Source organism: Anolis sagrei, chromosome 3 (genome assembly GCF_037176765.1).
Source record: "Anolis sagrei isolate rAnoSag1 chromosome 3, rAnoSag1.mat, whole genome shotgun sequence".
Classification (NCBI taxonomy): Eukaryota; Metazoa; Chordata; class Lepidosauria; order Squamata; family Dactyloidae; genus Anolis; species Anolis sagrei.
This window is the reverse complement of record NC_090023.1, coordinates 201483540-201511248: the sequence shown is the minus strand read 5'-3', so window position 1 is coordinate 201511248 and position 27709 is coordinate 201483540. Positions and strand designations below refer to the sequence as shown.

At 41.3% G+C, this 27709-nt stretch overlaps 1 protein-coding gene across 1 annotated transcript in view; it reads left to right on the top strand.

The window, feature by feature from the left end:
• The first annotated feature begins 11607 nt into the window (after window positions 1-11607).
• Window positions 11608-27709, top strand: part of PLPP4 (phospholipid phosphatase 4) — a 145052-nt gene continuing 128950 nt past the window's right edge. Inside the window, exon 1 of the mRNA XM_060768541.2 lies at window positions 11608-11945. Within this exon, the coding sequence (XP_060624524.1) occupies window positions 11890-11945 (56 nt within the window). The 5' untranslated portion in view covers window positions 11608-11889. The remainder of the gene's footprint in view (window positions 11946-27709) is intronic.

Below are 27709 nucleotides of genomic sequence, written 5' to 3'. Positions count from 1 at the left end.
AGAGATGGAACCATGGCAGATAAAGGGAAATATAGTGCTCCAGAGTCCTGCCCTGAGGCTGCCTATTTAATCTATCCTGCAGATAGTCTATGGAGAGTAACAACGTAAATCTCATTTAGAGCCACTCTCACATACAGAAGTTTCTAAATTAAAATGGCAATATTTACTTCTGTATAGTGAGACCTGCCAGTTGGCTTGCTTTCCTTGTAGAAAATTTACACATATCATGGATTATTATTTGCATATTTAGTAAAACGCACATTATTAAAAATGCAGTAATTGTTGTCTTGTCAGAGGCACAAATTGCATAGGATCAGGACATTCACAGAGAGACCAAATATGTTTGTTTATAAATCTATTGATCTTCCAATGTTATTGTTTGCCTGAATGTCACTCTTGACTTCTGGAATGATTCCACCAGCATTGCCTTTTAAAAATCCTGAAACTTTCTTGGGAAGACAGGCGGACAAGTGTCAGCCTTCTGGAAGAAGCAAAGATCACTAGAATTGAAGCGGTGCTCCTCCACCATCAACTTTGCTGGACCACCCATATTGTCTGAATGTCTGATCACCATCTCCCAAAGCAATTACTTTACTCTCAGCTCAGGAATGAAAAATGGAATGTCGGTGCACAGCAAAAGAGATTTAAAGATGGGCTTAAAGCTAACCTTTAAAAATGTGAAATAAACACAGATAACTGGGAAGCCCTGGCACTTGAGTGTTCTAACTGGAGGTCAGCTCTAGATGGAACTCACAATGGGATTTAAGCCAATATTTTCAGAAGATGGTTGAGACTGCTTCACAAGACATCAGAAGTTGACACTTTCAGCAGACCTTTGTTAGTACAAGCTGAGCATATCTTCTAACAGATGCATCTACACTAAGGATGGAAGAGGGAGAAGTTGGGTGCATTTACACTGCAGAATTAATGCAGCTTTGTTGTGGTGAATACAAAAGCTTGTCCATCAAAGACACAGAGTCACACAGCAAAAGGGACCATACATTTATTATTGTGCAGAAAAGTTCAAAACAGCAAAATAAGTTTGTGACATTGCACCAAAATAACAGTTCTTCAGAGTAACAGAACTCACATAGTCTTTGTATGCAATCATACCAACACAGAGGACATGGCTTCTCCAACTTCCATCCTCAGTGAGCGAGAGAGGGAGAGCAAGCATCATGAATCCCAAAATACACGCATTTATACCCCACCAGAGTGCCTTGGACTGCGAGAAGATCCAACCAGTCCATACTTCAGGAAATAAAGCCCAACTGCTCATTGGAGGGAAGGATAGTAGAGGCAAAGATGAAGTATTTTGGTCACATCATGAGAAGACAGGAAAGCTTGGAGAAGACAATTATGTTGGGGAAAATGGAAGGAAAAAGGAAGAGGTGCCGACCAAGGGCAAGATGGATGGATGGCATCCTTAAAGTGACTGGATTGACCTTGAAGGAGCTGGGGGTGCTGACAGCCGACAAGGAGCTCTGGCGTGGGCTGGTCCATGAGGTCACGAAGAGTCGGAAACAACTGAACAAATGAACAACAACAACATACCCCACCAATAGTGGCCCAAACTTACCTACCTTAATGAGCATATGCATAGAATCATAGTTGGAACAGACCTCATGGGCCATTCAGTCCAACCCCTTGCCAAGAAGCAGGAATATCGCATTCAAAGCACCCCTGACAGATGGTCTTCCAGCCTCTGCTTAAAAGCCTCCAAAGAAGGAGCCGCCACCACACTCTGGGGCAGAGAGTTCTACTGCTGAATAGTTCTTCCTACTGTTCAGGTAGCCTGAATATAGTAAGCACCAGAATGAGTCCTTTTTCTCTTAACACGCCTGGTGCAGTGAAGGTAGTAACTCCACTTACTGCCAGTTTTACAGAAACCTTACCAAGTTTGACACCACCAGGTTAAAACCTGTTGGCAATAGTAACCTTCTTCAAGCCTCCACTAGTAGTTTGTTTGTTTCCTGAGAAGTTGTGGGAGAAGCTGCAGACCACATGATCAGAGCTGAGACTGCTCAGGGTTCACACTCCATAGCTCGATGCTATGAAACCTTGAGGGTTTTTTTGTTTAGGGGGGCACTAGCACTTTTTGGCAGAGAAGGCTATAGGCCTCGTAAAACCAGAAATTCAATAACTCCAAAACTTCAAACACTCATAACACTGAGTGTTGTCAAACTGCATTAATTCTATAGTGTAGATGCGCCCAACTTCTCTCTCTTCCTTCCTCAGGAAAGAGGGTAAAGAATTTAATCTTCATTCCTGGCTGCAATGATGGGTAAAATGGTTTTACAAGCCCGTGCTTGTAACATGGGGGATTTGGCTATAATGTCCTCCATGTCATTCAGATCAGGGGTGGGGGAGGTGAAGAAAGGAAGCATATGGATTCCCAGCTCTGCCCAAGTTGTTAGATTGGCTGATGAAAACTATGCAGGAGGCCCTATTTGTGTGGAGAACACACACACAAAAAAATAAATCAAAATGTCCATAATTCTTAGTTTTCTCTAATCATTACATGGAGTATTTGACTGTAAGGTTTTTTTAATACCTCTTTGAGAATCTCTCTCCTGGTACTCAAACGCTAGGTGAGAATGACAGCAGGCATATTACAAACAACATTTCCATTGACATGCACTACCTGGGGGAGACAGAAATCAGCCACTGAGATCTCAATATATATCCCTAATGCATCTCTGGGATTATTTTGACTGCAGGGGATTAGATCAAAAACCACATAAATTTGTTCCTTGCATAAGCAATAGCTAAGAGATGCAGCAAAATCCTTTTGTTGCATATATCTATTTTTCTTGCAATTATAAGAAGGATCGCACAGCAGCAGCAGAAGTAGAAGTAGAAGAAGAAACAACTTGCAGAGTAAAGTGATTCAATAGTTCTGACCATGTCATTTCACAATGGTATTTGTTGTTAACTACATACTCAGATGATCTTTATGGATTTGACAAATGATCTTAATGCTCTTAGTTGCACTATACTATTTACCTTTTTGTTCACTCTTGCCAGGAAGCAATCCCACTGAACTGAAAAAAACAAGATTCTAAAGAAACATATAAACTTGAGGATGGTGTGTGTAAGATAGTACGGTAAAGATAAAGGTTTCCCCTGACATTAAGTCAAGTCACATCTGACTCTGGGTGGGGTGGGATGGTCATCTCCATTTCTAAGCTGAAGAGCCGGCGTTGTCCATAGACACCTCCAAGATCATGTGACCAGCATGACTGCATGGAGTGCTGTTACCTATTGATCTACTCACATTTGCATGTTTTCGAACTGCTAGGTTGGCAGAAGCTGGGGCTAACAGCAGGAGCTCAAACCGCTCCCCAGATTCAAACCTGCAACCTTTCGGTCAGTACCAGCACAGTACAATATTTTTTTTTAAAGTACAATAATAATAATAATAATAATAATAATAATAATACATTTTGTTATCTAACTCTTTATGACTCATGGCAGAGTATGAGTCATGGCAGAGCTAACAGCAGAAGCTCGTCCTGCTCCCTGGATTTGAACCACCAACCTTTCGGTTAGCAAGTTCAGCAGCTCAGTGGTTTAACCTGTTGTGCCACCAGGGGGCCTTGTGTAAGGTAGTAAATTAAGACTATTAGTCTCTGGGGGGTGGGGTGGGGTGGTGGTGGTGCTCCTCTCCATTTCTAAGCCGAAGACCTGGCATTGTCCGTAGACACCTCCAAGGTCATGTGGCCAGCATGACTGCATGGAGTGATTTTACTTTCCAGCAGAATCTGTACCTATTGACAGAGGTGGCCCCAGGTAATTTTCAACGGTAAGCAAACAGTATTTTGCCCCCCCCCCCCCCCAACCAATCACTGATATATATTTTCTGTTAGTCGTGGGAGTTCTGTGTGCCATATTTGGTTGATTTCCATCATTGGTGGAGTTCAGAATGCTCTTTAATTGTAAGTGAACTATACATCCCAGTAACTACAACTCGCATATGTCAAGGTCTATTTTCCCCCAAGAGCACCTCAAGAGCGCCCCATGGCAAAATCAACTATACTGCAAATGCTTACTTTGCGTAATGGGTTGAGCTGTCCCTGCCTATTGATCTACTCATATTTGCATGTTTTTGAACTTCTTGGTTGGCAGAAGCTGGGGCTAACAGCAGGAGCTCACTCTGCTCCCTGGATTCGAACCACCAACCTTTCAGTCAGCAAGTTCAGCATTCAGTGGTTTAACTTGCTGTGCCACCAGGTGGTCCCTGTGTAAGATTAATTATGAGATTAACAGACTGACATGCAAAAGAAAATGCCATGAAAATCAATAGAACTACCTCTTATGTAATTGTGCACAGTATCTAGGACTATAACTCTGGGAAGTTAAACAGGTTGTTCCTGGCAGAGATGAACAAAATTTTGTTCTATTACTTTATTGATTCATGTAAGAGTTGCTGCTATTCCCTGTCAAACTGAAGTTTACTTATGACACCCTATAAAGGAAAGACATTCAAGAGCCCTAGTCATTAACTGCTCTGCTCAGATCTTGCAAACGCAGGGCCTGGGTGTCCTGGATTGAGCCAATCCACCTGTAATGAGATCTGCCTCTTTTTCTCCCTGCCTTCAACTTTACTGGACATTGATTTCACCTGCCCTGAACTCCTGGACCCTTCTATTGCTGAACCTACTGAATCCTGGGCTAATTAGGAGAATTTCTGAAATTTAATCTACAAATAGGATAAAATTGAGGTTTCTGCTTATGTTTTTCCATTTATTTACATAACTACACAATTATACATACCTGTAACATTGCAAACAAGGAATCTCGATGTGATTGTGTGTGCAGTTTTATTAAGCTGGCTTTTAGGTCCGTAGACATTCCTGAACATTGGTCAAATACAAATACCTTACAGAAATTATCTCAGTGAAAAGGGGATGGCTGTATCAGGATGGCAAAAGCACAATAAGGTTTTGCACATACACTTTGGTTGGCATTCTGGTAATGCATGTTCACCCTATACCTGTGTATATTTTTGTGTATTGCTGCAGAGATTCATATTTTTTCCTTCTTCTGCAGTGAACAAAGCCTCTCTACCATAGAGCTACTGAAGCTCCCTGCATGGCCATCCTTTGACAAATATGTGTGGGGCAGGAAGGGGGGTTGCATAAGCATCTGACTATGTCCCTGTAGACCGGTGTTTCTCAATCTTCCTAATGCCACAACCTCTTAATACAGTTCCTTATATTGTGGTGACCCCCAAACATAAAATTATTTTTGTTGCTACTTCATAATTGCTATTTTGCAACTGTACAAATTATCATGTAAATATCTGATATGCAGGATGTATTTTTATTCACTGGACCAAATTTGGCACAAATACCCAATACGCCCAAATTTGTATACTGGCGGGGTTGGGGAGGGGTTAATTTTGTGATTTGGGAGTTGTTGTTACTGGGATTTATAGTTCACTTACAATCAAAGAGCATTCTGAATTCCACCAATGATGGAATTGAACCAAACTTGGCACACAGCACTTCCACGATCAACAGAAAATACTGGAAGGGTTTGGTGGGCATTGACCTTGAATTTGGGAGTTGTAATTCACCTACATCCAGAAAGCACTGTGGACTCAAACAATGATGGATCTGGACCAAACTTGACACAAATACTCAGTATGCCCAAATGTGAACACTGGTGGAGTTTTGGGAAAATAGATCTTGGCATTTGAGAGTTGTAGTAGCTGGGATTTATAGTCCACCTACAATCAAAGAGCATTCTAAACCCCATCAACGATAGAATTGGGCCAAACTTCCCACACAGAACCCCCATGACCAACAGAAAATACTGTTTTCTGATGGACTTTGCCGACCCCTCTGACATCCCCCTGCGACCCCCCCCCCCCAGGGGTCCCGACCCCTAGGTTGCGGAACGTTGCTGTAGACAGAAGGACAATGTGCTGTCAAAGGCTTTCATGGCTGGAATCACTGGGTTATGGTGAGTTTTCTGGGCTGTATAGCCATTTTCCAAAAGCATTCTCTCCTGACATTTTGGCCATATCTCTGGCAAGCATCTCAGAGATTGTGAAGTCTGTTGGAAACCAGGCAAGTGGGGTTTATATATCTGTGGAATGTCCAGGGTGGGAGAAAGATCTCTTGTCTGTTTGAGGCAAGTGTGAATGTTGGCATTGGCCAACTTGATTAGCATTGAATAGCCTTGCAGCTTCAAAGCTTGGGTGAAACGTCAGGAGAGAATTCTTCTGGAACATGGCCATACAGCCTGGAAAACTCACAGCAACCCAGAAGGAAAATGATTATTATCAAGTACTGAGACCTCCAAAGTACTTGACAGACTTCAGCAGATGTTGTAATTGCTTTTGAGGAGGGACATTCTACAATCCCTTTTACTCTCCTCCAGGCACAAAAGGAACTCTACTGTAGGTGCAAAAGTAAATGGCTCATTTAAGCATAGTTCCAACTGGAAAATCCCTGTACTCCGAAACCAATCCATTCAGGACTACAGCCTTTTATACAAATTGTGGAAGAAAGAAACAACCACAAAAAGCTTAGAAAACAGGGCAGGGACAGTGCTTTGTACAAAACTTTAGATATAAACAGTTTGAACCACAGCGTACTTGGCATCCATCCATTCCACTTCAAACCAAGACTGGGCAGTTTAGAGTTCCAAAATCTGGAGAGACGTGAAGGAGAAAACATTGAAAGTGCCTCCAGATGCTCCCTAATGTGACATCGCAGTTGCTAATGTGTTAGGGAGACACAGCAGTAGGTATTGCAGACTCAGGCCACCTGATGTAAGGTGAGGATAAATTATTTCTGATCAGTTCTATGGGGTTGCAAGGGCAAACCTGATTGTGTCTGCAGATTACAAAGGTCTGTGTGAAGTATTCGCATGAGTTGCTGAAAACCCGAGTCCATGAAGGGAAGGCTTGAGAAAACAACCTTTGCTTACTTACAAAAGACACACAATGCTTGATAGAACTGATCTTTTATATATAAGAAATACAGAATACAAGGAAATTTATTTAGTTCCACTGACTCCTGGGCAACATTTTCCATCCTCAGAATCCCCTTTAATACCTAAGGCTCCAAGGGAGTAATTGGATCCGTATCTTAAATTACCTTGCCATATATATTAGAGCAGGTATGGAGAAACCCAGGCCTGGGGGGTCACGTGTGGCCCCTTGGGCTCTTTTCTCAGGACCTTCTCTCTCACACCATCCTATCCAATCTTTCCTTCCTTCTCTCTTTCCTGCCTCCTTACCTCCCTCTTTCTCCTTCCCTTCCACCCTTTCATCCTTCCTTCCTACCATTTCTCTCTCTTTCTCCTTCCTTCCTTCCTTCCTTCCTTCCTTCTTTCCTTTTCTTTCTTCCTCCCCCTCTTTCTCCCTCCCTCCATTCTCTTCCACCCTTTCACTCTTCCTTTCTTCTCTCTTTCCCTTCTCTCCTTCCTTCCTTCCTTCCATCCTTCCCTTCCACCATTTTGTCCTTTCCTCCCTTTTGTCTTTCCTGCCTTCTCTCTTTCCTTCCTCCTTACCTCCCTCCCTCCCCACTCTTTCTCCTTCCATCCTTCCCTTTCGTCCTTCCTTACTTCCCTCTTTCCTCTCTTTCTCCTTCCATCCTTCTCTTTTGTCTTTCCTTCCTTCTCTCCTTTAACTTTCCCTTCATCCATCTATCCTTCTCTTCATCCCTTTCTTCCTTCTTTCCCTTTTGTCTTTCCTTCCCTCTTTCCTACCTCCTTCTCTCTCTCCCTCTTTCTCCATCCATCCTTCCTTCCCTCTTCCTTTCTCCTTCCTTCCTTCCCTTTTGTCTTTCCCCCTTCTCTCTTTCCTTTAACTTTCCCTTCCTTCCATCCATCCTTCTCTTCACTCTTCACTTCTTCCTTCCCCATTTGTCTTTCCTTCCCTCTTTCCTCCCTCCTTCTCTCTCTCCTTCTTTCTCCTTCCATCCTTCTTTTTTCCCTCCCTTTCTCCTTCCTCCCTTCCTTCCCTTCTGATTTTCCTTCCTTCTCTCTTTCCTTTAACCTTCCCTCCCATTCATCCATCCTTCTCTTCATTCCATTCTTCCTTCCTTCCCTTTTGTCTTTCCTTCCCTCTTTCCTCCCTCCTCCTCTCTCCTTCTTTCTCCTTCCGTTCTTCCTTCTTCCCTCTTCCCTCCCTTCCTCCTCCCTCCCTTCCTATCTTTCCTTTAACCTTCCCTCCCATTCACCCATCTTTCTCTTCATTCCATTCTTTCTTCCTTTTCTTTTGTCTTTCCTTCCTTCTTTTCTCCCTCCTTCCCTCTCTCCCGCTTTCTCCTTCCATCCTTTCCTTCCTCCCTTTCAGCCTCCCTCCCTTCTCTCTTTCACTCCTCCTTCCCTTCTTTCCTTCCATCACTGGGCAGCCAGTCCTCCTAGCAGGGAGTGCTAGCATGCAACCCCCAAGTTAGAAAGTTTGCCCATGCCTGTGCTAGAACCTGGAAAAGTTCCTCTTTTGGGCTATAGGTCCTAATTCCCTCAGCCAGAATGGCCAGCATTGCTACCAATAAAGGATTCATGCCCAAGCTTTAAGAGCAGCTGGGGAAAGATGTGAAATAAATGTTCAAAGCACTTTCCTCCCCACAACTCTCAGTTGCTTTTGAATGTACACATTAATTGCTTGCATGCTGCTCTAGCACTGAATTGTGTTCTTTATGCAGTTTCCCCAGACTAACTGAATAATTAGTTATTGCTTTGACTGTGCTTTTAACAGGATACCTTTTTACTATTCTGTATTTGGACAGAAATCTGAAATAAGGCAAACATGTTTTTTTTCTATTTGCAGTCAGTTTGTCATCCTAATTTCACACACTATACACATCTTTCACAGTGGCAGTTCAGAATGAGACTCCCTAGAGATTTAAAATGAAAAAAAAAGAAGAAGAGAGGAAAACTTGGCTAGTCTCAGCACACTTTCTACAGCAATTATTTACTCACTCCGTCAGAGTGCTGGCGAAATAATATCAGCCCTGACTTGCCTGCCACATGGAAACCAACTGAGGTAGAAGTTCCTTCTGATGACTTGTGATCTCTCCATATGACCACTGTATCATATGGATGTCTGCTTGGAATGATTTCTAGGGGGCAGCTGGGTTAGTCTTTGGCAGGAAAAATAAGCAAGAATATTGTAGCATCTTAAGAATACCACATTTTATTGGGCAATAAGAGATAGGAGCTCTGAATATGATTGCTGGCCTGTGTTCAGAGTTTCCTCCTTTCAGGACATATCTTCCTCTTTTCAACCCTGGAACATGTGATGAGCTCTGTGACTCTCCATGCTTGAAAAGAGACTGAAGTGTCCTACCAGGGGGAAATTTCTTAATGTGATAAGGTGGTAAGAGTGCGGTGAAATTTTCTGAACAGGGGCATACAGCAAAACAAAGACCATGGGGTGGGTATTTAACCCTTCCCTTGTTGTTGTTGTTGATTTGTTCAGTGCCTTCTGACTCTTCGTGACCTCATGGACCAGCCCACACCAGAACTCCATGTTGGCCTTCGCCAACTCCAGCTCCTTCAAGGTCAAGTCAGTCACTTCAAAGATGCCATCCATCCATCTTGTCCTTGATCAGCCCTTCTTCCTTTTTCCTTCCATTTTCCTCAGCATAATTATCTTCTCTAGGCAAATCCCAGCAACTACAACTCCCAAATGACAAAATCATCATCATCAACAACAACAATTTTTATTGATTAGCCAGTTGGCCTTATCAAAAACAGACAGTGCAAACACAACATACAACGTAGAACATATGTCTGGTCCTATTAAAATAGAATACAAATATATAGGAATTTATCAACTTAAAACTAATGTAGCTTAGCTGTAGATATATGCATCAACTATCCTCATCTCCCTTACACTGCAACCCAATCTCATCTACGTACTCCGATCTCCTTTTAGGAGCTTTAAACAAATAAAAGGCAACTTTTGTTGTCAGAATGGGGTTATAACCAGCCACCAAAAATGAAGTTTTGGCCGCTGTATCCCAACTTGTTTTATTGCAAATAAAAGGCCGTAATTATTGTTTCCTTTCTTTTTCATATAGATTGCAGTGATGTAAAGTGTGGTTCAGATTTTCGACTTCAGGGGCACCACAGATACATAGTCTTTCTTCATATGGGATATGATTGAATCTGCCATGTCTCTCCATGGATTCAGTTTGTTCAAATCTTGCCCTGGTAAAAGCAATTCTTAGGTGTCTTGGCGTATCAGCATTTTAGTGATGGTCACTCCTTGGGTTAGTAGGTGTCTTGTGTCCAAATTTGGTGTCAATTTGCCCAGTGGTTTTTGAGTTATGTTAATCCAACAAATGAAACATTACATTTTTATTTATATGTTGTTGTTCATTCGTTCAGTCATTTCCAACTCTTCGTGACTTCATGGACCAGTCCACGCCAGAGCTCCCCGTTGGTCGTCACCACCCCCAGCTCCTTCAAGGTCAATCCAGTCACTTCAAGGATACCATCCATCCATCTTGCCCTGGGCAGCCCCTCTTCCTTTTTCCTTCCATTTTCCCCAGCATAATTGTGTTCTCTAGGCTTTCCTTTCTTCTCATGATGTGGCCACAGTACTTCATCTTGGCCTCTACTATTCTTTCCTCCAATGAGCAGTCAGGCTTTATGTCCTGTAATATGGACTGGCTGGATTTTCTCACTGTCCAAGGCACTCTCAGAACTTTCCTCCAACACCACAGTCAAAAGCATCTATCTTCCTTTGCTCAGCCTTCCCTATGGTCCAGCTCTCACATCTGTAGGTGACTATGGGGAATACCATTGCTTTAACTATGCAGATCTTTGTTGCCAGTGTGATGGCAACTCTTCACTATTTTATTGAGACTGGACATTGATCTCCTCCCAAGAAGTAAGCGTCTCCTGACTTCCTGGTTGCAGTCTGCATCTGAAGTAATTTTTGCACCTAGAAATACAAAGTCTGTCACTGCCTCCACGTTTTCTCCCTCTATTTCCCAGTTATCAATCATTCTTGTTGCCATAATCTTGGTTTTTTTTTAATGTTTAACTGCAACCTAGCTTTTGCGTTTTCTTCTTTCACCTTGATTAGAAGGCTCCTCAGCCCTTCTTCACTTTCAGCCATCAAAGTGGTATCATCTGCATATTTAAGGTTGTTAATGTTTCTTCCAGCAATTTTAACTCCAGCCTTGCATTCCTCAAGCCTTGCACATCGCATGATGTGTTCTGCATACAAGTTGAACAGGTTGGGTGAGAGTATACAACCCTGCCGTACAAATAGGAAAATAGGATAGAATAGGAAAAGAAGGATCTAGTGGAGAGGCACCTTTCCCCCCTGATTTTTCTTTCAGGAGTGAATTTCCCTTCCTAGGGGTAGTTTTTTCTCCCTCCCTGTTGCTTCAACCTCGCTCTTGAGTGGGATGCTTGCAAGTGGGATGTTTGTAACTCGGGGAGCGCCTCAGAGAGGCAGGGGAGGGAGAGCGAGAGGGCTGGGGGAATCCCTCCGGAAGGATCCCCTCTCCTGACTGCTTTCGGGCATCCCTTGCTTTGGGCGGCCAAGCGGAGAATCCGCCCCTGCCTGCCTGCCTGCCTGCTGGTGGGGGCAGCGCCGGGCTCCTCCTCTTTCTCCTCGTTGCCTTCCCGGGTTCCTTCCTTCACTCGGCGGCGTCCTGGCGGGGTCTCGGCGGGCGCTGTCTGCGGCGGTGGCGGGGCTCTGGCATGGACTCGCTCCTCAGCGCCGCGCCGCACTCGTTGCTGCCTTCGCGGGGAGAGAGGGAGCCCACACCCGGCGGACAGACCTCTTTCCCGGTCCGTCCCAGCTGAAGCAGGCTTGCCCATGGCACTCGGCGCCCGGCTCTGAAGCCTCCCCCGCTTCGTGGCCCCTGCCTCCTCCGCCTCCTCCTCTCCTCTCGGGACCGAACCATGCGGGAGCTCGCCCTCGAGGTCGGCGTCCGCGTCCTGCTCTTCGGCGTCTTCGTGTAAGTGGCCCAACTTCCCCCTCTTGCTCTCTGCCTTCCTTTCCCTCGCTCAGGTGGGTCGCTCCCAGCATCTCCTCCCAGCCTCAACTTCGGAGAGAGCTTCGGCTGCGGCTCAGCCGAGAGTTTATTTCTTCAAGGCTTTCAAGCTCACCCCAGAGTTAGAAAGGGGAGCGACGGATTCAGAGAGGTTGGGTTGCTTCCTTCTCGCCCTAGAGTTTATTTTTCACTGTATTCAAGCTCGCCCCATAGTTGTAAGGGCGAGCTGAGGAGGGAGAGAAGCTGGGTTGCCTCTCGCCCTAGAGTTGATTATCCAATGTGTTCAGATTATAGCTTATTCTTTCAATGTGTTCAAGCTCACCCCATAGTTATAATGGGGAGCTATGGATAGAGAGAGAGTTTAGGTTGCCTCTAACCCTATAATGGATTATTCATTGTGTTCAAACTATAGCTTATTTTTCCAATGTGTTCAAGCTCACCCCATAGCTGTAAAGGGGAGCTGAAGAAGGAGAGAGTCTGGGTTGCCTCTCACCCTAGAGTTGATTATCCAATGTGTTCAGACTATAGCTTATTCTTTCAATGTGTTCAAGCTCACCCCATAGTTATAATGGGGAGCTATGGACAGAGTTGGGTTGTCTCTAACCCTATAATGGATTATTCATTGTGTTCAAACTATAGCTTATTTTTCCAATTTGTTCAAGCATGCCCCATAGCTGTAAAGGGGAGCTGAAGGAGAGAGTCTGGGTTGCTTCTCACCCTAGAATTGATTATTCAATGTGTTCAGACTATAGGTTCTTTCAATGTGTTCAAGCTCACCCCATAGTTATAATGGGGAGCTATGGACAGAGAGAGGTTGGGTTGCCTCTAACCTTAAAATGGATTATTCATTGTGTTCAAACTATAGCTTATTTTTTCAGTGTGTTCAGGCTCGCCCCATAGTTCTAAAGGGGAGCTTAGAATGGATAGAGACTGGGTTGCTTCTCACCCTAGGGTCTATTTTTCAATATATTCAAATTCACCCCATAGTTGTAACGGGGAGCTATGAATGGAGAGAGGTTGGGTTGCTTCTTACCCTAAAGTCTATTTTTATGTATTCAAACTATAGATTATTTTTTCAATGTGTTCCAGTTCACCCCATAGTTGTGAAGAGGAGCTAAGGATGGAGAGAGGTTGGGTTGTGTCTAACCCTAGAGTTGATTACTCAGTCTGTACAAACTATAGCTTACGTCTGGTGTTCATGCTAGCCCCAGCATGGAGAGAGGTTGGGTTGCTTCTCACCCTAGAGTCTATTTTTCAATGTATTCAAGTTCACCCCATAATTGTAAAGGGGAACTAAGGATGGAGAGAGATTGGGTTGCTTCTCATCCTGGAGTCTATTTTTCAAAGTATTCAAACATTACTTTATTTTTCAATGTGTTCAAGCTCACCTCATAGTTCTAAAGGGGAGCTAAGGACAGAGAGAGATTGGGTTGCCTCTCACCCTAGTGTTGATTATTCTATGTGTTCAAACTATAGCTTCCCATGTGTTCAAGCTTGCCCTATAGTTCTATAGGGGAGATAACCATATAGAGAGTTTGGGTTGCTTCTCAGCCTAGAGTCAGTGTATTTCAGTGTATTCAAGTTCACCCCAAAGTGTGTAAAGGGAAGCTAAGGCTGGAGAGAGTTTGAGTTGCTTCTCACCCTAGAGTTTATTTTTCAATGTGTTCAGGTTCACCCCATAGTTATAATGGGAGCCAGGGGTGGATAGAGTCTGGATTGCCTCTCACCTTAGAGATGATTATTCAATGTGTTCAAACTATACCTTAGTTTTTCAATGTCTTCATGCTAACCCCATAGTTGTAAAGGGGAGCTAAGGATGGAGAAAGATTGGGTTGCTTCTCACCCTAGAGTTGATTATTATATGTGTTCAAAGCACCCTAGCACACCAGCTGTTAGGAATTGTGGAAGTTGAAGTCCAAAATGCCTGGAGGACCAAAGGTTGGGAACCTGTGCTTAGAGTTTATTTTGAATTTATCCAAGCTTGCTCCATAGTTGTAAAGGCGAGCTGGGATGGAGAAAGGTTGGGTTGCTTCTTACCCTAGAGTTGATTATTCTGTGTGTTCAAAGTATAGCTTATTTTTTCAGTGTATTCAAGTTCACACCATAGTTATAAAGGGAGCTAAGGATGGAGAGAGGCTGAGTAGCTTTTCACCCTAGAGTTGATTATTCAATGTATTCAAGTTCACCTCATTGTGTAAATGGGAGCTAAGGGTGGAGAAAGGTTGAGTTGCTTCTCACCCTAGAGTTGATTATTCAATGTATTTAAACTATAGCTTACTTTTTTCAATGTATTCATGTTAGTCCCATGAAGGGGAGCTAAGACTGGAGAGAGGTTGGGTTGCCTCTCACCCCTGAGTTTATTTTTCAATGTATTCAAGCTCACTCCATAGTTGTAAAGGGGAGCTAAGGATGGAGAGAAGCTAGGAAGCCTCTAACCCTAGGTTGGTTATTCAGTGTGTTCAAACGATAGCTTTTTTATTGTATTCATGCTAGCCCTCTAATTACGAAGGAGAGCTAAGGATGGAAAGAGGTTGGGTTGCCTCTAACCATAGAGTTGTTTATTCATTGTGTTCAAACTATAGCTTATTTTTTCAATGTATTCATGCTAGCCCTGTAGTTGTAAAGGGGAGCTAAGGATGGAGAAAGGCTGGGATGCTTCTCACCCTCAAGTTGATTTTTCAATGTATTCAAGATAAACCCATAGTTGTAAAGGGGAGCTGAAGATGGAGAGAGGTTGGGTTGCTTCTCACCCTAGAGTTTATTTTTCAGTGTGTTCAAACTATAGCTTATTTTTTCAATGTATTCAAGATCATCCCATAGTTGTAAAGGGGAGCTAAGGGTGGAGAGAGGCTAGATTGCTTCTCACCCTAGAGTTTATTTTTCAATGTATTCAAGTTTGGCCCATAGTTGTAAAGGGGAGCTAAGGGTGGAGAGCGGTTGGGTTGCTTCTTACCTAAGAGTTTATTTTTCAACGTATTCAAGCTCATCCCATAGTTATAAATGGGAGCTAAGGATGGAGAGAGTTTGGATTGCTTCTGACCCTAGTCTATTTTTCAGTGTATTCAAACGTGCTCCATAGCTACAAAGGGGAGACAGGTTGGGTTGCCTCTAACCCTCAAGTTAATTTTCCAGTGTATTCAAGTTCGGTCCATAGTTGTAAAGGGGAGCTAAGAGTGGAGAGAGGTTGGGTTGCCTTTAATCCTAGAGTTGATTATTCAATGTGTTCGAACTATAGCTTTCCCCCCATGTATTCATGCTAGCCACATAGTTATAAATGGGAGCAAAGGACAGAGGGAGGTTGGGTTGCTTCTAGCCCAAGAGATTATTTTTCTATGTATTCAAATTATATTTGTCTCTTTTGAGAGAAAAAAAAGCAACATGATGATGATGATATACTCAAACTAGCTCCATAGTTATAGTGGGAAAGAAAGGTGGCGAGAGTTTGGGTTGCTGTTCACCTGAGAGTGTATTTTTCAGTGTATTAAAACTATAGCTTATTTTTTCATTGTATTCAAGCTAGCCCCATAGTTATAAAGTGGAGCTAAAGATGAAGAGAGGTTGCGTTCATTCTAACCCTAGTTTAATTTTCTGTGTGTTTACATTATATTTGAATTTCTTTTGAGAGAAAGAGAGAAAGTAGACTACTACTACTACTACTACTACTACTACTATTTTAATGTATTCAAATTAGCCCTATGTAGGAGCCTCCAGTGGTGCAATGGGTTAAACCCTTGTGCTGGCAGGACTGCTGACTGACAGGTTGGCGGTTCAAACCCAGGGAGTGGGGTGAGCTCTTGTCTGTGAGCTCCAGCTTCCCATGTGGGGACATGAGATAAGCCTCCCATAGGATGGTAAAACATTTGGGCGCCCCCTGGACAAAATCTTTGCAGATGGCCAATTCTCTCACACCAGAAGTGACTTGCAGTTTCTCAAGTCGCTTCTGACATGAAAAAAAAGCCCTATGTAGGGGGAAGGAAAGGTGGGGGAGATTGGGTTGCTGCAAACCCTAGAGTTTATTTTTCGATGTATTCAAACTATAGCTTTCCCCCCCAGTATATTCAAGCAAGCCCCATAATTATAAAGGGAGCTGAGGATGGAGAGATGTTGAGTTGCTGCTCATCCTAGAGTTTATTTTTCAATGTGTCCAAACTATATTTGTGTCTCTTTTGAGAGAGAGAGAAAAAGTAGAATACTGGTGCTACTTACTTTTAATGTTGTCAAACAAGACCTATTGTTGTAGGGGGAAGGGAAGGTGGAGAAAGGTTTATTTTTCTATTTATTCAGAGTATATTTCAGTCCCCTTTGAGAAAAAAAAAAGCTTGGGTTGTTATTATTATCATAATTGTTGCCTTTGTCACTATAATCATCAGTAACATGATCTGGATCCAATCTACTCCTATAACTGTGGGTAGTGAGGGATGCAGGTACTCCTGTGATGTCTCTTCCTTGTCAACATGGCCAGATAATTGGAATCCTTCCCCCCTTCAAAGATGTTCAAGAGCACACTAGTTATTCCTTTCTCAACCTGTAACCTTTTTTATTTAACTCCTTTCTTCAGCCTGTGGTGAAGAGAAATGCACTCTGCACACACTCAAAAGTACCTTCCTAAATTATATTACCTTAGGTGCCACCAGAACTGAGTCCTGGTGTTAAGAGGGAGACTAGAGTATTGGAACAAATAGTGTTTATCCTGTTGTGATTGTGATTTTTATCCTTGGGAGTATTAAGGAATGGAACTCTTGAAAGCAAATAATGTTTCTTCTATTTTGCAAAACAATTGGGCAATATTTGATGCAGTTTTGTCTAACCCAGGGGAAAAACATGAAAAGGTTGTTGTCATGAAGGTTTGAAAAAGCAATAGCATATTATTTAATAAGGCTGCCTACAAAGGTCCAAGTTGTATTTTTTATGTGAGTGTTTTCAAAAAGTAGGGAAACCCTTTCCAGTTTCTTTCATTCTCTGTTTACTATTACTACAAGGGAATCCTATTCATATCGGTTCAAAAGCAAGTGTTAGTCCTTCACTTCAGAATCTTAGATATTTCCACAAATCAGCTTTCTTCTTTCCCAAAACCTGTTTGATCCTTCAGTTTTTCCATCCATTTTCTCTCATTATTCTAACTTTGAGACTGCAGTCTTGTGCACCATCCTGGGAATAATTCCCATTGGATACAGGAGATTTGTTGTGGAGTTAAAACACAGATGGGATTACACTGCATTTCCGAAAGTGCTAAATCAGTACACAGGTTTGCTTTCTTCTATCTCACTTGAGTAGGATGTTTTGGAGGACTCCCTTTTCAGTCTTGTCTGTAGTGTACAGGTGCTGCAGTGGAGACATCATCCTTCATCCTTTTCCCTTTCCTCTGTGCCAAAATTCTGCCGGAGAGTTTCCTCCTGCCATTTGTGGGAAGTTGACAGTGGGGGAGAAAAATGACTGCGATGGAGTTGGAGGAGGGGGAGAAAATAATGTTTTGTTCTGGTCTTGCTGCAGCCGCTTTATACAGAGTCTCCCTGCACCACTGCTGATTTTCTTTTAATTAGATGAAACTCTTCATTTAGAGAGTCCCATTCATTGTAATTGTAAAGGACCTTGTATATTTGTCCTGGGTGATTTTCTTTAGGTGTTTGGCATTTGATTTTTTGTGTGTGTCAGGAGCGATTTGAGAAGCTGCAAGTCACTTCTGGGGCAAGAGTATTGGCCACATTGGTCAGGGGATGCCCTGATGTTTTGATGTTTTACCATCCTTGTGAGAGGCTTTTCTTATGTCCCTGCATGGGGAGCTGGAGCTGACAGAGGGAGCTTATCCGTTCTCTCCCTAGATTCGAACCTCTGGCCTGTCAGTCTTCAGTCCTGCCTGCACAAGGGTTCCTGGCTTTTATAATAATCAGAAGACAGTGGGAATCTGTTGCTAGTTCTCACCTTTTGAAAAGAACAACAATTCAGGTGTGCGGGATGGCAAGGGTCTAGGAGCTTGTTTTCTTGCCCCTCTTGTACGTGTTGAATAACTTAACTTAAAAACAGTCCAGGGCCAAATATAGCCAAAGGAATTCTTTAACATTCTGGGAGGAAGAAACTTATGTTGAACATAAGATATACATACAGCACCCTTGAGCCTGGATCTACACTATCATATGCAGTTTCAGAATGTGAATTAATTGCATTGAACTGGATTATATGAGTCTAGACTGCTATATAATGCAGTTCAGTGCATTAAATTAACATTCTGAAATTGCAATATATGACAGTGTAGATCCAGCCTAAGACTAAGTAAAACAGGGATTTCTACCAAAAGCTTTTGTGGACCCCAGCCCACTTCATCAGATGCAAGTACAGTCCACCCTCCACATTCACTGGGGTTAAGGGCAAAGAATCCCCATGAGAGTGAAGAACCATGACTACAAAAATTGGGTTTTTTTTTGTCTGAGAGAACATTGTTTAGGTCTTCCAGCATGATTCTGTGGTTGATTGCCAGTGGAAGCTGATAGTAGAATTGCACTGGAGGACCTAGAGATTTCTAAATAAGTGTTCATTCTAAAACTCTCTAGGTCTTCTAGCACGATTGGAGAAAGTTGATCATAGAATCACACAGGAGAACCTAGAGTTTTCTAGGGCGCATCAACACAGCGCAGAAAACACGTGCCCTCATGGATTTTTACCTGGGGTGTCCAAAAGACGCCTCAGGTAAAAATGAATTCCATCAGCACAATGCAGGAAAACACTGCTTTGTCTCAAAACAATTTGACACCTGGAAAAGACCTGGGAAAGATGCCCGGGTCCAATCCACACAGTGCCCACATCTAGAAAGACCTGGGTCTTTCCAGATGTGGACACTGTGTGGATTGGGCCCGGGGATCACATTGCTTGACTTCCAGTCCAAATGCAAACAGATGTCTCGGGATTTTTGGGCTCCTGGAACCCGAAAAGCCCAAGACAGCCCCCCCCCACCTCCCCCAAAATAAAATAATTTACCCAGCCACCATTTTCTTTCTGCCGGCCCTCTCCTGGTGTGTAGGAATGACGCGCCAGGAGAAGGGGAGGAGGAGGAAACTAGTTCCTGCCCCGCTTCTCCTGACGCATCAACTCTACATGCCAGGAGAGCTCCTGAGAAGGAGGAATGTGGTCGGGTAAGTTATTTTTCAGTTTTAAGGCTTTTCTGGGGAGTGTTGTTTTGTTTCCAGGTGCCCTGCTGAAAGATCCGGCAGACATCTGGACACCCCCCCCCCAGGAAAGCACAGATGTTGGGGGGAGGGATGTTGACTTTAATTCGGGCCCAACTGAGTTTAAGAAAGTCATGTTGGAACCGCACTTTAGAGAGAACATTTCAATCAAATCCTCAAATGATCAAATCCTCAAAACTCAAAACCACAAACATTGAGACACAACTGTATGTTGAGCTGGGAAACAAAAGAAAACAAGGATCTTCACCCCTTCACTCTTCATTCCGCATAGCTTTCTCTTGGAATAGATAAACTACCTTTTAACAGCTGTTTTTCCACAGCAGATACATTTACCTGCCATGGAATTACAATGAAACCATATGGAAGTCTCATTCACATTAGTGTCTGCATTGTGGACTGGGACTTGAGAGGCATTGTTTTCTGGTAGAAAAGTAAAAGAGTAATGTGAATATATTTTAAATAAATCCATGCTGGGGTATTTTTAGTCATGTGTATACAGTTGAATCTCAGAATTGCATACTTCAAATAAATGAAAAGAATTTTAGTCTTTCTGGATGTTTCATTATTTAAATTACTGCATGTGAAAATTTCCCCTGTCTTTTATGTGGTTAATCTCTTAATGACAACCTCGATTCTCTAAATGTGCTAATAATAAAACTTACAGTGCAATGTTCTTAGAATCAACTTGTTTTTTTACAAGTTAGCTTGCACTGGTAGCACTGTTTTGGGCTACAAAACACTGTAAGTTTGGTGGGGCATATTTTGTTATTTCAGTTCTGTGCATTGGTAGAACGTCTCTTTTGAGAACATGTTGAAGACAGTGGTCACTTCTACACAGCTGAATGAAATGCCACATTATCTGCTTTGAACTGGATTATATAGCAGTGTGGACTCAGATAACCCAGCTCAAAGCAGCTATTGTGGGATTTTCTGCCTTGATATTCTGGGTTATATGACCGTATGGAAAGGCCCAGCGATGTTTTGTTGCCGAGCAGAGCAGCTGAAACTGATGAGGAGGGGTAAAGACTAAGGATTTCGCTTTTCATGGATGTGGTCCTTTAAAAAAATCCATTTAGCATCAGTGACAGAGACCTGTGCATTTCTACTCAGTCTTATTCATGTGTATTCAAAATTAAATCTCATTGAAACATTGAATGTACTTTGATGGATGACCTCATCAGATTGTAATCATTAGAGTCCTAGACTCATTTTATGGAATTAAGATCAATTAAGATCATACATCATGCTACAGTTATAGGCCTAATTGTGCATCTTGCCTGCAGTTAGCAGTTCTGCATAGTAAAGCACTTTGCTATATGCATGAGATGTATCTACAAGTTTCTATGCTGATTAGAAGAGCATAGCTGCATATGTGTAAAAGGCTCTCCTTTGCTAAATGGCACAAGTGTGTGTTTGCAACTGGAGTGCAAGATGAGGAATCTATTTTGACTTGAGAGTAAGAAAACAATGGGAAATTCCACACTGCAGCTCAGCTAAAATGCAATATTAGGTTTAGTTTGATAATTTCCACAAGATGTGGATGGGAGGAGATAACAACAAATAACTGAGCTCCAATCTCTGTGGGTTTGGATCATGAATTTGGCTGATAGAAGATCATGATGCATTCATGTATTAGCTACCAGAGCATATGCTCCTCTTAAATCTTGGAAGTATTACCAGTGAAGCGATGGAGGTAGTTGCTGGAGTCCAGACGTTGTTGGACTACAGTTACTATCACCCCTTTTCAATTGACAACTCCTATGACATACGACTTGTATTGCGACCTAATTATTATCAACCTAAATTCCTATAATATGTTACTACTCAGATTTTGTAAGTCAGGCTGGAAGATGGCAAAATCTGTGGGAGCAAGACCGCCAATTCTTCTTCCAGAGATGCTTGTTGTGCCTTCATTTCTGTGGGATGACAGGACATAGAGTGGTCATTATTCTAGAAACTTTAATCTGGATTTAAAGAGCTTTGATGTGTTGTGTCTTAGTGCTAGTGTTGACAACTTCTGCAGAAGATGTTGGTCTGCAGTTCTCATAATTTCTCATCATCAGCTGGCAAATAAGAATTGTAGTTCCACAATATTGGGGGGGGGGGGGAGAGAAAGTTTTCCCTCCCTTCTCTTTTAAATAAACATTATTGTTCATATCATATCATTCTTCTAAAGCTAGTGAAATATATTTGTTCAGTACATTTTAGCTATTAGTGGTAGAGGTTTGCTCAGGGAATATTGATATCTGGTAGCTATGGAGCTAGAATGGTCCTTCTATGGTTGACTGTAGTCTAGGAAAGTAAGCATGGGTTGCAGTCTAGCCAACATGAAGATTAAAGGTGATACAGTACAATATCTGTATGGGACTGATATTTGTGGTTTCATTTACCCACATCTGACAAAATATGTCCTCTGTAGGCATTCCCTAGGTCCTCCAGCATGACTTAATGTTGTCCTTATGCTGATCATTAGCTATAGATTTATGTTGGATGACATAGTGATACTCAGAGAGGTGTCCTGTTTTGGCATTTCCCAGGTCTTCCAGCATGACCCTATGATATGGTTCTACTAGAATTTGAGCACACTGAAGGATTTTGTGATGCCTAGAGAAGTGTCCTCAGGTTCATCTCCATGGTATGCTTCTGCTGAACATTGTTTGTTCATTGAGGTCGATATTAGCTGTGGTTTGTGTTAATTTGGAACCTATTTTGCACAAAATATGCACTTTTTTGCTCAGTAAACAACTTTTTTGTGTAACAAAAATATTTTTCCATGAAATAATATTTCTGCAAAATACATTGCTGCACAGAGAATGCTGTTTTCCCTGCAAAGCAACCATACTGGAATTTTGCACAAGAAAAATCTGAATTGTGAAGATTCTCTTCGGTCCAGGAGTCTTCTTGCCAGGATTTCTCAACACTCAAATATATATTTTTCAACCAATTTTTCAAAAACAGTCAATAAGGTGGATGAAAATGCATGATAGCATTTACAATTTTTGATTTTTGTAGATTTGATCAATGGATTTGATTAAAATGTTATCTCTATAAATATTTGAGTACCTCATTGCAGTTCTGTAGTTAGTTTCCAGAAGAAGTTGAACATATCGTTATGATGGACCTAGAAATTCCCAGAGAGAGGTACCCCCAGTTAAAAAAAGGTAACATCTGCATGCAAAGAATACGGTCTACTACTGAGCTAAAGCCCTTTCCTTTGTGACTGGTTTTTAATTTGTTTATAGATGTGCATTTCTAATTAGAAAATAATCACAAATATCTCTGTTACTTTCTCCAATTTTGTGTTTTTCCTTGGAATTTTATCAGCTTGATAATTGATAGGTGACACTCATACTAGGTAAATTGTCATATTCTGGAAGGGAGAAATAAGTATATAGCTTATCTATAGGTTGAACTTGGTGCTTATGGTGGAAATACAATACAGTATGACTCCAGCATCCATGGGGAATATGCTCCAAGATCTTTTTTGAATACATGAAACCATGGAGAAAAGTGGACTATATTTTGACAATTGTTGAGTTGGAAGCATATCATAGAATTTCTCTAGAGGACCTTGAGAGGCCCACAACCTCCCAGGGATGGGGTGGGGATGGAGGGCAGATAAGTAAAACTGTGGTTATTGAATCCATGGATAGGGGGTCATATGGCACAAACTGTTGATTAGGCCCCGATATCTCTGATAATTTAGTATTTATAAAATTTGATTTGTATTTCATTTGATTGATTGATTTTTAGATGAATTAAGACTTAAACGGTCCCCTCTTATATGTTTTATAAAAATGAACAATGCTTGATCAGCATGATTTGATGATAAATGTGATTTCCTGTTAAGGTGTTTCTCAATACAAGCTGCCCCTGCAACTTGGTAAAGCTAATAAAGAACAACTGAAGACTAGAATTTGTACTTGGATTCCTTCATTATAGAAATGACACATCACTAAATATGGGTGTAGGTGGCATAATCTTAATGATAATTACAGTGTATCATGTGAAAGGTTGCTTCTTAACTGAGTATAGAATCAAAACAAAGACATAGTTATTGTTTTCACTGAGGCTCATGCCCACAGTTGCTAAGGCTTCCATGAGCTGATCATCACAGGGTTTACACATGGATTTATACCAGCATCTTTTTGTTGTGTCATATGCTGCACTGGCAATGTATGACTTTATGCTGATAGGTGGTGAGTAAACAAGAATGTTCTAGAGTTTATACAATTCAGTTGTCATTCCAACATCCTGCCTCAAAAAAGGAAAATTGTGGTCTTGTGTTTCTTTGTTTTTAACTTATCTCATGAGAATTTGTTTGTATTCTGCTGCGCAGTTTTCTAACATGCTCCCTTTGTTGTAGGTTTCTCTTAATGCAAAAGTTTTGTGTGCATGGATTGTTGTAGGTTTTTCGGGCTATATGGCCATATTCTAGAAGCATTCTCTCCTGATGTTTCACCCATATCTATGGCAGGCATCCTCAGAGGTTGTGAGGTCTGTTGGCAACTAGGAAAAATGGGTTTATATTAGGCCTGGGTAACAACGGAAAAATTTGTTTCTAAAATCGATTGGTTTTTTGGGTTTTTTTGCATTTCGATATTTAAAAGAATTCCGAATTTTTTTTTAAAAAGTTCGATATTTACGAAATTTCGTAAATGGTAAAAAAATTACAAAACAATAACGAAACAATAACGAAACAATAACGAATCGATTCGTTAATGGCGGACGCGACCGCGCAATACGCTAAAAAACCTCCAAATAGGACAGGGGGAACTTCTGAAGCTTCCCTCTCCCTCTGTTGTTGACTGTTGGTGTGATATTATAATTTTTTTTCACTAATTAAACAAAAAAAACAACTATAAAACTTGCCCCAGACATGCGGAAATAACAACAAAACGACCTCAAACCAATAACGAAACGAATACATAACGAAATACGAAGCATTTACGAAACGAATTGAAAAATTCGTTTCGTTTTTAAGCTGCTCCAGAATGGTTCGTTATCGCTTCGTTAACAAAAAAATAACGAATCTTTAACGAATTACGAATTAACGAAACGAAACCGCCCAGCCCTAGTTTATATATCTATTGTACATCTATTTTGTGTGCATGTTTTCCTGCTTTACAAAAGCAAGTTTATATCAATTTTTCAAAGAAAGACATTTTGAGTTGCATTTAATGCTATCATTTAACATGAACACTGTCCCCTTCCTGGCTTGCAGTTTATTCCCAGTAATGAAAAAGTTAAAGATACATGCACATTTCAGTTAGTAGCCCACAAATAGCACCAATTCATTAAAAAGCCACTCAGTGCCTAATGAGTAATCCCAAGCCATGAACAGGTGTCAATAATATCTTATTGCATCATAAACTGCTGAATAATTATGTCATGATAAAATTGCAATTTATTGTGAAACAAACAAGCTCAGGCAGGCCTTGGAGAGGAGGTCAGGTCTTTTGTTTCATTAATCACTGTTTATATTGCCCAAATGTGAGAAACTGGTATAGTTTGAACATTAATTGGGTTATAAAGCTGGTTTCCATACTTAAAATGAAGTTTTGCAATTGGATTTAATGTTAAACTATGATTTTCATAATACTTATGTATAGGTCAACACATTTTGGTCAGAGAACTTGGCTTCAGAAACTTGGACTAACATGTTGGAAATGGACTCAGAGCTTGGTGGGCTGCACAGTCCCCCCACTCCCTATCGGACAAAGCAGATTGTGGCAATTTGAATTTATAGGGAAGCATCACTGAGCTTTCGCCAACACCATTTTCCTACACAGCACTTCAAAACGTCAAAAGCAGTGGCACAACAAAAACTGCAGAGGGGATTGCTGCCTCCTTTTGGTTCTTATCTAATCCATAGGTCATAAAAATGGATAATTTTGATCCCAAGACTTGCCCTTAACTGATACATGAGGTTGACTTATACATGAGTTTATATGGTAAGGAAAAATCAGAACTGAAAGCTTCTAGTTTCATCCTCCCATCCAGGGCATGCATAAGACAGCATGCCAATCTAAAGCTTGCTTTGGTTCAATCCTATCACAATAAACCATGGTTTGTTGTGTTGTCTGAATTGAACTGATGTATTAGTTCAATGATTTGAACTAAGATATTGTGGTTACCCAGCTGTAGATAGTTGCTTTGATGGTGTAGCACAGGCTGTTTTGTTATACCTCAGAAAAACAAAGGGCCCTTCTACCCAGGCCCTAAAATCGGAGAGAAACCAAGATAAAAGGGGGAATGGCTAGATGACACTTGCTGAAAATGCGAGTTGAATCATATCAACAGCTGCAAAACACGGGTCAAAAGGGTGGACTTAAAATCCAAGATTGGCTGGGAAATGTGTATATTTGCATCACTGTATGTCCCTAAATTCAAGAAAAGCACAGGATTTTGTTGCAATACACTGGTGTGGACTGCTCCAGTGCATGTATGCATTTAAAAATCCTGAAACAGCTGATGAGGGCTGTAAACAGATGGAGCCATAGACACACAGATGGCTAAATGGGAGCACAAATGGAAAGCAATTCCTTTGTGAACTCACTGCAACCATTCCTTTGTTCTCATATTTATGAAGTTAAACAGAGCTAGAATATACAGATGCACTAGCATTGCAGGCAAGAGAGCCCAAAGGGGGAAGCAGGGTTCAAGAGGACAACCATAAAAGGCAGAAGGAGGGTGAGGAGAGATAATGACAAGAAATCTGCGTGTGTGCACATTTTTATATCCGCATCAGCACTTATAAGGTTCAGGACATCTTGGAGCAACAAGATTGGCAACAATTAGATGCCATAAATATGCATACATACATATCAATTAAAACATAATAAAATCCATATAAAAACCAATTAAAACTATAATAGTTAATGTCTTTCAGTTCGACTCCTTATCCATTGCATAGTCTAAGCTGTTCCGTGTTCATTATTTTTAACAGCTACTTGTGCAACATATTGTAGTGCTATTTTATCTTTAAGGCTGTGGTATCCACTGTGTACCTTCTCTCCTTATTATATGTACATATATAAAGATATTAACAAGAAAGGGTGACTCAAGACACTGAGATACCTCATTGAAGAAAGGCTCATTGGGACTTCTGATGCATCACTAAAAAGTGATTGCTTTTGGTTCTTGTATATTCATTTTTTCCTATTTTTTCTGAATCATTGTATTGTTTAAGATTATGGCCACAATACAGGAAGAACACAAAAAGTAAAACTGTGTATTTCTGTGAGGTTTCCATCAAAGTTCCTTGTACTGATGAAAAGGAAAAAAGGAATGTAGTGGAAATTTTAAAGGCAGCTGAATTCACAGAGCTAATGTACTCCCTGGATCAAGAAATGTGCACCATTTAGTACAAATTGTCCCAGCATCATATATTGAATTACTTTTCTGATGTGGATGGAGACCATAGTAGATAGTAAAGTCTTCTGTTTCTTGCACCACAGCCTTGATCTAAACTGGATATGCTGTCCTTACTGTAGAATGGGGGTGGCTGGAAAGCATAGCTGCTCACTGCACTTGAAAGCTACTTTTGTTTTGATCTAAATGCAAATGTTGGGCCAGTTGGTTTCCTTCCGATGAAGCTGAGAGTTGTGATCTTTGCCTCAAACAAGAATTGCCTTTGGCTGGCTCTGAAGATGACCATCTGTTTGTCAGAAGTGCTTTGATTGTGTGTTCCTGCATGGCAGGGGATTAGACTGGATGTCCTTTGCAGTCTTTGCCAACTCTATGATTCTATGTCAATTGTTGACAAAAGTCCTGTTTTTTCTTTGGCACCATGAGCCATGACCGAGCTATTGATAAATCATCAAAAGCATTGTTAGACTTTGTATTTGGTATCCATAGGATATGATATCCATAATTTAGTAGCAGTTTCCCATGCTTAATAAAGGGGAAAGGTGGGTTTCCACAGAGATACACCTATAAGAGATGAACTTGAATACTTTTTGAATACTCAAGTACGAAGAAAGTGGAAAAAGAAAAAAAAAGAATTCTTTATTAAGGCGGTCTATTAAACTCATTGCTATCAGCCTTTGCTGGATCAGAAGACTGAATTTAATGAGATGGGATTTGTAAATTATTACTATTTTCCCCTTACACTTCCAAGAGTCTGACACTTTAAACACATGGCAGAGAAATCCTGTATTAATAGTTCCATCTATAGTTGGTAACAAATGTTTCATTCCTGGTCCTGTAGTAGGTGGTTAGGTTAGGTTATTATGTGAAATCACCGGGTAAAGTCTCATTAGTTGTATTTTCCCATCACTATGACAGTCTCTTGCTTTTTGTATGGATAGGTCTCCAGAAGACCGAGTTATGCAGATAAATTTTTGTACACATGATTCAATTTTGCTGAACTTGGGTGTCTATCTTGTGCTATTTCACAATTATGTCAATAATATTTTAGACACATCTTTGGATTAGAGGTGGTAATATTTCACTGCACTAAAATCCATTTAGTAATAAAACTGTAAGTGTTGTACATGATACAAGTTGAGCTTCCCTGCTCAAGAATTCTGAAATCCAAAATACTAC